At 48.7% G+C, this 10,744-nt stretch overlaps 3 protein-coding genes across 8 annotated transcripts in view; 2 read left to right on the top strand and 1 right to left on the bottom strand.

The window, feature by feature from the left end:
• The window catches only part of CS (citrate synthase), a 53,940-nt gene extending 51,653 nt beyond the window's left edge, over nt 1–2,287 (top strand). For all 4 annotated transcript variants that reach the window (XM_011967235.1, XM_011967238.1, XM_011967236.1 and 1 more), the window contains 2 exons: nt 180–389; nt 724–2,287. In XM_011967235.1, coding sequence (XP_011822625.1) covers nt 180–389; nt 724–894 — 381 coding nt within the window. In that variant the 3' untranslated portion in view covers nt 895–2,287. The remainder of the gene's footprint in view (nt 1–179; nt 390–723) is intronic.
• A 726-nt stretch (nt 2,288–3,013) lies between these two features.
• On the bottom strand, nt 3,014–7,143 carry COQ10A (coenzyme Q10 homolog A (S. cerevisiae)). 3 transcript variants are annotated; one of them, XM_011967230.1, is made up of 5 exons: nt 6,746–7,143; nt 6,049–6,195; nt 4,744–4,936; nt 4,440–4,541; nt 3,014–3,830 (listed from the first exon to the last, which is right to left on the bottom strand). In XM_011967230.1, the coding sequence occupies exons 1-5, from the start codon at nt 6,880–6,882 to the stop codon at nt 3,663–3,665; spliced, it is 747 nt and encodes a 248-aa protein (XP_011822620.1). In that variant the 5' UTR covers nt 6,883–7,143; the 3' UTR covers nt 3,014–3,662. The 3 variants fall into 3 exon arrangements, with proteins under 3 accessions (XP_011822620.1, XP_011822621.1, XP_011822618.1); XM_011967231.1 differs by having other exon boundaries at nt 6,559–7,136; XM_011967228.1 differs by having other exon boundaries at nt 4,744–4,966; nt 6,746–7,128.
• ANKRD52 (ankyrin repeat domain 52) overlaps nt 6,881–10,744 on the top strand; it is a 33,262-nt gene continuing 29,398 nt past the window's right edge. The window contains exons 1-2 of the mRNA XM_011967254.1: nt 6,881–7,090; nt 7,687–7,833. Coding sequence (XP_011822644.1) covers nt 6,881–7,090; nt 7,687–7,833 — 357 coding nt within the window. The remainder of the gene's footprint in view (nt 7,091–7,686; nt 7,834–10,744) is intronic.

Genomic DNA, 10,744 nt, shown 5'->3' with positions numbered 1-10,744 from the left:
GGTCCCAGCTACTCTGGAGGCTGAAGTGGGAGGATTGCCTGAGCATGGGAGGTCGAGGCTGTCATGAGATGTGATCATGCCATTGCACTTCAGCCTGGGTGACAGAGGAGTGAGATCCTGTCTCAAAAAATAAAAGAATTTCTACTGAGAATACTATCTTTTTTCCCCACTCTTTACAGGTTGTTCCAGGCTATGGCCATGCGGTACTGAGGAAGACTGATCCACGATATACCTGTCAGCGAGAGTTTGCTCTGAAACACCTGCCTAATGACCCCATGTTTAAGTTGGTTGCTCAGCTATACAAGATTGTGCCCAATGTCCTCTTAGAGCAGGGTAAAGCCAAGAATCCTTGGCCCAATGTAGATGCTCACAGTGGGGTGCTGCTCCAGGTAAGTCCTCCTTTCCCTCTTTTCCCTCTAATTTGTACCAAACCCTATTGTCATCTGCCATGAACAAAGTCAGTTAACTCCTAGTCAGAGCAAGGACTTCCTTCACAGAGCATTTTGATAAAGTTGACTATGACAGGGTCGAGGGTTGGGGTTGCTCTGTTTTCAGAATCCCAATTGCTATACTTTTCTCAGTGTCATTTCTATTTAAGGTTGACTGGGCTAAGTCCTTGGAGAAAAACAGAAAATTGAGCTTTTAAGGTTTCTATCACCCAGGACTCGTACATGCCACTGCCTCTGCCTCTGCCTGAAACCCTTTTTCTCTTCTACCTTACAGTATTATGGCATGACGGAGATGAATTACTACACGGTCCTGTTTGGGGTGTCACGAGCATTGGGTGTACTGGCACAGCTCATCTGGAGCCGAGCCTTAGGCTTCCCTCTAGAAAGGCCCAAGTCCATGAGTACAGAGGGTCTGATGAAGTTTGTGGACTCTAAGTCAGGGTAAAACTGGAGACTGGGGGAAAGTGACTACCAGAAAGTGAGGAAGCCTAAATAAAAAGTATACTTTTGTTTCAGGGGGCCTTTAAAGACATAAGATTAAATTATATCTGAGGCACTGATAATATGTTTGAGGTTAAAATATAAATTAAGACTTTAAAAGATGAAAAATGATCCCTTCTTCCCTAATCAGCTCCCTTCCCCTGCCTGGTATGAGTTGCCCATCACAGGGGTGGTCCTGGAGGATGACGAGGACTAATGCCTGTGGTATGAGTAGGTTTGGCCCCCTCACTATCTCTAGAGTGAGAATCTGCCTCCTGTTTCCATGGGTCAAAGCCAGTTGCAGAGAACCTGCAGTCACTTCGGAGCTTTAGCTTCTTCTCTGCCAAGCCCTCAATAAGCCAGCAAACCAGGACTCTGCCCCTTCTGTTTCCATAGGAATCGTGTTGGATAGTCAGCTGTACCAAGCCCCTTGGCACTCTCCCATACACACAAACACTTTCTAGCAAGATCTGTTGGTTAGCTGGACATGCTTTGGCAATTTTTTTATACTATCAAGTGACCATAAAGGCATGGCATTTGTTGTGACTGGCACCCAATGTTTGATTTCTTTTTTAAAAAACTATCCAATTAAGGTCTGGGAGTGTTCTGTTTCCCATTACTTTAATACTCACCTCCTCCTCCCAGACTTTCTACACCTGTTGCACCTCAGGCTGAGGATGTTCTGGACCACCCCTCTTGGTCCCTGCTAGAGACCTCTCAGATCTGTGGGCCCAGTCATTGGGTTTTATCAGTGCTTAATGTGAACTAAGTTTTTTACTTCCATAGAATACAAGCCACTATCCTCTGATCTCCCCACCCGCCACCAACCCCCGTCTTTTAACATGCTGTGTGGCATAGAACAGGGACTCAGGAATGACCAGCATGATATTTTCAGGGTCTTGTCCCTAGGGTATTAGCACCTCTTTTTGAACAGATAATTGATTCAAGATTGGACATGGTCTCCTCTGATTATCAGGTACTGGGGCTGAGGGCATTAAAAATAGTAAACCTCCCTCCTCGTCCCCTGCCTCAAGAAAATGCCTCCTTATTTATCAATATCCTTTTCCTCCCTTTCCCTGAGAGCTCACAGTACAATGTTTGTTTTAGAAGCCCCATTTGCACAGGTTTTCAGCAACTCAGAATGCTCTACTTCCTCTTCTTTGAGAAAGGATTGAGATACACTCCTGCTGTGCCCCCATCTTTCCTCCAAACTCCTGCCTGTGTTTGTGTGGATACCCAGTCCCAGAACCACACTGTTGAGTTGGACACACTGTAAACCCCTGGGTAAATGTCAAGTCATGATGCAAACTTCAGGTTGTTCTGTATAAAATGCAAAATAAATGTTTTTATTAACAATGCTTGAGCCTACTATTAAATAAGGCCTGGAAGAATCTTTATTATGAGGTAAAGAATCTAGCTAGCAAGATTCTGAACTTAGTGGGTTATAAGTAATCTGTATCCATTTATCTTTAGGCAGGTTTGACTCTTTTACCTTAACCAGAGGAAAGCCTCCCTGAGAGATTTCCAAAGGTTTCTGTCCTTCCTCAAGGTTAGGAAGTCCTTGATGTTTAGCCCCTAACTTTGCTAATTTTGTCTAAGGTAACATACTCAAGGGCTATAGCTGAGACTCTCAATTGCTTATGTGACTAATCCAAGAACTGGTCTAGCCCACTGAGAAAGGAACAAACTGTACCATGGACGAATGGGCTAGTACTGCTACCTCAGGACCAGAGCCACTAGAGGGCTCTGGTACTTCTTGGCGTGCCTGTTCTTTACAGCTTCCCTGAAGGAGGTCCCAAAAATAACAAGAGGTGGTCCTGAGGGCATCACATATATGGGAGGTCCGAGACCAGATGATTCTGTCCTGAGATCCCTGCTGCAACTGACCTTCTGAAAAAGTCTATAAATAGGCAAGGGGGTGGGTACTAGGTCCTGGCTTGTAGAATGTGCTACTATAGTTAGCAGGGACACTGTGTCCAAGAGGCCTTCTTACACCTTCACTCCCCCAGGAAAAGAAGCCATAACTTCCTTCTACTCTATTATATCTACATTATTGCCCCAAGAAACAATATAATAAAGCCAAATTCACACTGTTACAATTTATTGAAATTTTATAAAAACTCAGGCCAAGTGGAAGAATAAGGTACAACTCAAGAGTACAAAGACAACTCCGTTTCCGTTCAGTACTTCTCTCCTCAGCACTGATGGTAAGAAAGCCCCTTGCTCTCTAGTAGCCAGGCAGCATGGACTTACAGTCTTAAAATGAGGCTTTATGTATCTCAGGCTGGAGGCAGGTTGCCTTTTCTCCTGAGGAATCTCAGGCAGGATAAAAGTTCCTTACCACTCAGTACCTCTGTGCCAGAAGAAAAGCTCAATTTATTCAATCCTTAGAAAAGTTACTGTCTTCCCCTGGTCAGACACTAAGGTGTCTTGATAAGGCCCAGAGACAACCACATAGTCCTTATTCTAATTCGTAGTGAAAAGGCTGCAGGCATATGGTGCTCCTTCAATGGGCCTGACCCTTTCCTAAGCACCTCTCATTTCCACATCCTTTGCCTTCTCTTTCCCCTAACATTTCCAGCCAGCATAGAACCCAATTTCTGGGGAATTGAGAGGAGAAACAGTATTATGAACACAGACTCCTTTCAAATTGGAGCAGGAGCCAAACCAAATAAATAAGAGAATTGCGAAGGGAAGTGGGGTAGAAGGGAGGTCAGGGAACAATCCCGTGCCTCAAGTCTGGTGCACTTCATGGAACATCAGTTCACGGGGGATGGCTGTTTCTGGACCAAACTTGGTGGCTGCCCGACGCTCAAAGGCAGCAACATTCTGTTTGACAACCTCATCAAAAAACATGGTGGCCAGCTGGGAGTGCAGCAGAGAACGAAATTCAAAGGAAATCTGGGGACGGGTAAGAGACAGTCAGAAACTTCCAGACAATGTTGGATAGTCCCTGGCCAAATGCAAGGGGGGTTACTGTTCCTTAGTGCCTTTTCTCCCCCTTTCCATCTAGTTCTTTGGATCCCCTTAAGAGCCCTAACTTGGGACTGAGCACAGAATACAAGTCTGACACAAGCTCAGACCTGTGGAAACTAACTAACTTGGGAAATGCTAGCTATACTTAAAAGAATAACCCTGTCAGGTTGGTGCAGTGGCTCACGCCTGTAATCCCAGCACTTTGGGAGGCCAAGGCGGACGGATCACCTGAGGCCAGGAGTTCGAGAGCAGCCTGGCCAAAATGGTGAAACCTTGTCTCTATTAAAAATACAAAACTTAGTTGGGCTTGGTGGCAGGTGCCTGTAGTCTCAGCTACTTGGGAGGCTGAGGCAGTAAAATCGCTTGAACCCGGGAGGTGGAGGTTGCAGTGAGCCGAGATCGTGCCATTGCATTCCAGCCTGGGCGACAGAGCAAGACTTCATCTCAAATAGATAAATAAATAACCCTGTCACAGTACCCCAGCCCTTCCCCATACCCAGTCCTAGTCCTCTGCTACACAACCTCCTGACTCACCGAAAAGTCCACAGTGCAGGTTCGAGGATAGGCAGGAATACCAGGGCTGAATCGCCAAATGGTCTCTAAGTGGTTGAAGAGCTTGCCATCAGTACAAACAGCCTAGAATAGGATAATCAGGTAGTTAAATAACATTACTAAGTATAGGATACAATATAAAGGAAAGCCATTTTCCTTCTTTCTGATATTAGGGAAATACTTGACACATGGAGATAAAATCATCACAAGGAAGGCCAAAATAGCACTTTAATATGAAACTGCTAAAAACAAAAAATCCAGTCCATCCCTCTCATACAGGCCTCACCTTGACCATGTGAGGTTTGACCATGGAAACTGCAGAGGTGTAACGTTCCATGACAGGTGGAAAGCCAACCTCCAGCTGGGCTTTCAAGTGACCCTTACGGCTGGATACCACTAGAGACTTCTTACACCAGGGCACAAACTCACGATACTCCTGGACATTGGACACCACTTCATACATCTCCTGCATTGAGTACCTAGGAGAAGAAGAATCACAGGCCAAGGAGCTGCCAGCTGGGTCAGGTTCCTCCTTGCTGTAGGCCTCTAATTTATACCTTTGCCCACTAACCATGCACCTTCAGTAACTAGAGATCCCAAATAAGCCTGGATGAATAACTTCCCAAAAGCAAATGTGCAAATCCTTATGATATCGTTACCTTATATTTTGCAGTTTACAGAATGCTTTTGCATTCATTATTTTGATTTTAAGAGGGACCATCTAGGGAAAACAGAGAGGCTGTCAATTTTACTGGTGATCACACAAGGATCAGATCCCAATTCTAACAATTTTTTAACAATGTAGCCTTAGGTAAATTACCTGTGTCTCCATTTTCTCACCTGATTTATAGGTTTATTGTGAGGATTAAATGAGAAAAATCTATGTAAAATATCTAAGTCAAGCTGCTAGCATGTAGCAAGTGCTCGATAAGTTAGCTATTATGCTCAAAATATATTTAAAAGGTTACGCTGCAAATATTTACACATACTATGTACCCATAAAAAATGTTAAATGGTCACCAGAAAACACCCTGTTTTTTGTTTGTTTTGTTTTTTGAGACAGTCTTGCTCTGTCGCCCAGGCTGGAGTGCAGTGGTACAATCTCAGCTCACTGCAACCTCTACCTCCCAGGTTCAAGCGATTCTCCTGCCTCAGCCTTCCAAGTAGCTGGGATTACAGGCACCCACCACCGTGCCAGGCTGATTTTTATATTTTTTTTTTTTCAGTGGAGACAGGGTTTCACTATGTTGGCCAGGCTGGTCTCGAACTCCTGATCTCAAACAATTGGCCACCTCAGCCTCCCAAAGTGCTGGGATTACAGATGTGAGCCACCGCACCCAGCTACGCCCTGTTGTCTTAAAGTATAGTCCAACCCTAGTTTCATTTCACTTAAGCACATGCACAGCAACCAAGAAGGGAGAAATTAAGGTCGGGAGGGTGGCAGAGGAGGATTGAGGGTCAGTATTGTAGCTGGGGAGGGGGATGGCTAGAGATGAATCTTGCCCACTGATGATACCCTGACATTCTTGCCTGGACATGGTTATTTGGAGGGAAAGGGGAAGTGGAAGGATGCAGGGCAGAGAATGCTTACCCCATGATTCTACGCTCCGAGTAAGCCTTTCGCTTGTTGGTGAAGGGGGCAGCAAATCCCATGAAGGAACGGCTCCACGGTAAGCCAGCCTCAGCCGCCAAGATCTGGGCGGCCCGAGGCAAGAGGAGGCTGCAGGAGGTCAGAAACCTAAGACCAAAGGAAAGAGGAGCCAACCTTATAGTTCTTTGTAATCCTCTATCATTTCTAGGTGAAGGGGAAGAATAGTGCATCCCAGACGAAGGTCGTCCAGACAAGCTTTCCCCCCAGCACCTGCTGCAGCCCGCTAGGCTCTCTCTGGCCAGGGAGTCACGAGTGCAAAAGGTCGAGGGCAGCTAAGGACAGGGCTGGGGGCGGGGTGGAGGAGGATGAGAAAAAGCGGGGTGTGTGGGAAGTGCTAGTTGCTTTTGACTGGGCCTACGCTACTGCTGAAAGCTAAGACTCTAAGGAAGCATCACAGTCCCCGGGGACCCCAGGGCGCCCGCAAGGGCCAAGAAGAGGTTGGACACTCACCCCGAGGACTTCCCTTCTCGTACAACTTGCAAAAGCATTCTCCAAAGCTCTACATTAGCTCCCAGGGCATGATTGCTGCCAGTCCCCGCTGCGCCTGCATCCCAGTATAGCACCCCTCCACCGCGGAACCCCGGGGTCCGCAGCGACCCGGTGCCCTCAGCCGCGATCGCCCGCACCTCCCTCTCACCTCATTGGTCGCGGCGGCGGCGGCAGAGGGCCTGGGGGCGGGGCCGGGCGCGTGCCCGGGCGGAGGGAGAGCCGGCAGCAGCGCTCGGCTGCTGCGCGCGTCCCAGCCGGGACCCGCCGCGAGCCCGCCCAGGCCATGCGCGCGACCCTGCCCGCCCCTCTAAGTTCTGACACCGGCTGCGCCCTCCTCACTCCAAAGGAGGAGCAGCAAGAGGCAGCCGCCTGGCTGGTTGGGGGCCTCCGAGCGCAGGGGCGACGGGAGGCGGCAGCACCTCTCGCCTTGCTCCCGTGTAGGCTGCCGGGTAGGCTAGAACTGAAGCCGGGATCGCTGCTCCCGCAGCTCTCGGTACCCCCACGTCACGCTGTTGCCATGGCTCGGGCCTGGGAGAGGAAGGAAGGGGACAACGCCGCCTGTCGGGAGATGTAGTTCATACCTCTGGCGAGAAAGGGCGCTAGGGTGTGCGTTTGAGAAGTGCAAAGATGGTTCAGGGGACTGAGGTCGCCTGTGGTCACAGGACCCGATACGTAGGCACAGAGGCGACTTCGTGGGCGTGTCTACAGCAGATATCTGTAGATCCTCTGAACGCCGCTCTTAGAGCCTTAGGTTCTCTAGGGGGGCAGAATGAATAGGATAAATGTATATATGAAAGGGAGTTTATTAAGGAGAATTGCCTCAGGATCACAAGGTAAAGTCTCACATTAGGCCGTCTGCAAGTTGAGGACCAAAGAAGCCAGTGGTGGATCAGTCCAAGTCCTAAAACCTCAAAAGCAGGGAAGCCGGCAGTGCAGCTTTCAGTCTGTGGCCAAAGCCCTGAGAGCCCCTGGCAAACCACTGGTGTAAGTCCAAGAGTCCAAAAGCTGAAGAACTTGGAGTCTGATGTGCGCGCGACCCTGCCCGCCCCTCTAAGTTCTGACACCGGCTGCGCCCTCCTCACTCCAAAGGAGGAGCAGCAAGAGGCAGCCGCCTGGCTGGTTGGGGGCCTCCGAGCGCAGGGGCGACGGGAGGCGGCAGCACCTCTCGCCTTGCTCCCGTGTAGGCTGCCGGGTAGGCTAGAACTGAAGCCGGGATCGCTGCTCCCGCAGCTCTCGGTACCCCCACGTCACGCTGTTGCCATGGCTCGGGCCTGGGAGAGGAAGGAAGGGGACAACGCCGCCTGTCGGGAGATGTAGTTCATACCTCTGGCGAGAAAGGGCGCTAGGGTGTGCGTTTGAGAAGTGCAAAGATGGTTCAGGGGACTGAGGTCGCCTGTGGTCACAGGACCCGATACGTAGGCACAGAGGCGACTTCGTGGGCGTGTCTACAGCAGATATCTGTAGATCCTCTGAACGCCGCTCTTAGAGCCTTAGGTTCTCTAGGGGGGCAGAATGAATAGGATAAATGTATATATGAAAGGGAGTTTATTAAGGAGAATTGCCTCAGGATCACAAGGTAAAGTCTCACATTAGGCCGTCTGCAAGTTGAGGACCAAAGAAGCCAGTGGTGGATCAGTCCAAGTCCTAAAACCTCAAAAGCAGGGAAGCCGGCAGTGCAGCTTTCAGTCTGTGGCCAAAGCCCTGAGAGCCCCTGGCAAACCACTGGTGTAAGTCCAAGAGTCCAAAAGCTGAAGAACTTGGAGTCTGATGTTCGAGGGCAGGAAGCATCCGGCACGGGAGAAAGATGAAGGCCTGAAGAGTCAGCAAGTCAGCTTCTTCCCCCTACTTTTACTTTTATTTATTTATTTATTTGAGACGCAGTCTCGCTCTTTTGCCCAGGCTGGAGTGCAGTGGCATGATCACGGCTCACTGCAACCTCCACCTCCCAGGTTCAAGCGATCCTCATGCCTCACCACCTACCCCAGCCTTGCCCCCGCCCCAGTACCTGGGATTACAAGCATGCGCCGCCATGCCCAGCTAATTTTTGTATTTTTAGTAGAGATGGGGTTTCGCCATGTTGGCCGGGCTGGTCTTGAACTCCTGACCTCAGGTGATCCACCCGCCTCAACTTCCCAAAGTGCTGGGATTACAGGTGTGAGCCACCGTGCCCAGCCCTGCCTACTTTTTCTAGCGTCGCTGGCAGCGGCTTGGATGGTGCCCACCATTGAGGCTGGGTCAGCTTCTTCCAGTCCACTGACTTAAATGTTAATCTCCTTTGGCAACACTGTCACAGACACCCAGGAACAACACTTTGCATCCTTCAAACCAATCAAGTTGACACTCACTATTAACCATCACAGAGCCTTTATCATATTCGGCCTTGTTTATAGTTAGAAGCACTGTTCATCTTTGTAGCGTCCACAAGTGGTTAGTGCTGTGTTCTACATTTTTGGGAAAGGAGATTAACATTCCAAGCTCTGAGCTAAGGCTGCATAGTTTTCACCTTTAATATTTATAGAAAGAAGTCAAGGTAGGAAGAACCAGATATTCTTAGGACAGAGAACCATCTTTGTCTGAAAAGTGTGCATTTGATGAAGAGTGAGACCTCATGGACAGAAACCCAGGCAAGTAAATATCACTATACTGCTTTTCATGATTCAAGAAGAAAAAAAAAATACTCTTGGGTGAGCACGGTGGCTCACTCCTGTAATCCCAGCACTTTGGGAGGCTGAAGCAGGCAGATCACTTGAGGTCAGGAGTTCGAGACCAGCCTGGTCAACATAGTGAGACCTTATCTCTACTAAAAATACAAAAATTAGCCAAGCGTGGTGGCGAGCGCTTTTAATCCCAGCTACTCGGGAGGTTGGGCAGGAGAATTGTTTGAACCCAGGAGGCGGAAGTTGGAGTGAGCTGAGATTGTGCCACTGCACTCCAGCCTGAGCAACAAAGCAAGACTTCATGAGAGAAAGAAAGAGAGAGAGACAGAGAGAGAGAGAGAAGGGGAGGGGAGGGGAGGGGAGGGAAGGGGAAGACAAAAGAAAGAGAAAAAATGCTCTTAATAAAAGTCAGGTGAATAAAAGAAAAAAGGAGAAGAAGAAAGAAATCAACAATTAGAAAGAGACTGGGCTAGGTACAGTGGCTCATGCCTGTAATCCCAGCACTTCGGGAGGCTGAGGTAGGAGGATCACTTGAGGCCAGGAGTCCAAGACCAGCCTGGGCAACATAGAGACCCTTGTTTCTCCAAAAACAAAAGAGAGACTAGAATTAGGTGGGTGCAAAAGAATGGTGGTGCCTGCTGTTGAATTTCAAGAAATTCATGCTATTACAGTACAAACCTTTCCTCTGCTTGCTTGCTAAATCTTCAGTCAAGCTCTCCACTTTCAGGAAAGCTTTCCCTGAGAAGCGTTTTGTGTGGTGCTTATGTGGAGGGACAGGGGATAAAGTAAATAAGACTGTGTTGCAGCCAGGCATGGTGGCTCATACCTGTAATCCCAGCACTTTGGAAGGCACAGGTGGGTGCATCACCTGAGCCCAGGAGTTTGAGACCAGTCTGGGCAATATGGTGAAACCTTGTCTCTACAAAAAATACAAAAAAAATTAGCCAGGCATGGTGGTATATGCCTGTAATCCCAGCTACTTGGGAGTCTGAGTTGGATCACCTGGGCCCAGGAGGTTGAGGCTGCAGTGAGCCATGATTGCACCACTGCACTCCAGTTTGTGTGATGGGAGTGAGACACTGTCTCAAAAAAAAAAAAAAAAAAAAAAGACTGTGTTGCAATGCTGTTCTAATTAATGTGGAACAGACATCTGGTCTAGAAAGAGGGTGGTTCTTGGGCCTGGCGCGGTGGCTCAGGCCTGTAATCCCAGCACTTTGGGAGGCCGAGGCGGGCGGATCATGAGGTCAGGAGATCAAAACCATCCTGGCAACGTGGCAAAACCCCATTTCTACAAAAAATACAAAAAAAAAAAAAACAAAGCCAGATGTGGTGGTGCGCACCTATAGTCCCAGCTACTCGGGAGGCTGTGGCAGAGAATCACTTGAGCCCAGGAGGCAGAGGTTGCAGTGAGTGGAGATCGTGCCACTGCACTCCAACCTGGGTGACAGATGGAGACTCTGTCTCAAAAAAAAAAAAAAAGAGAAAAAACA

This window comes from Mandrillus leucophaeus, unplaced genomic scaffold (genome assembly GCF_000951045.1).
Source record: "Mandrillus leucophaeus isolate KB7577 unplaced genomic scaffold, Mleu.le_1.0 Scaffold795, whole genome shotgun sequence".
Lineage (NCBI taxonomy): Eukaryota > Metazoa > Chordata > Mammalia > Primates > Cercopithecidae > Mandrillus > Mandrillus leucophaeus.
The sequence above is the reverse complement of the archived record's forward strand: the minus strand, read 5'-3'. Positions and strand labels throughout refer to the sequence as shown.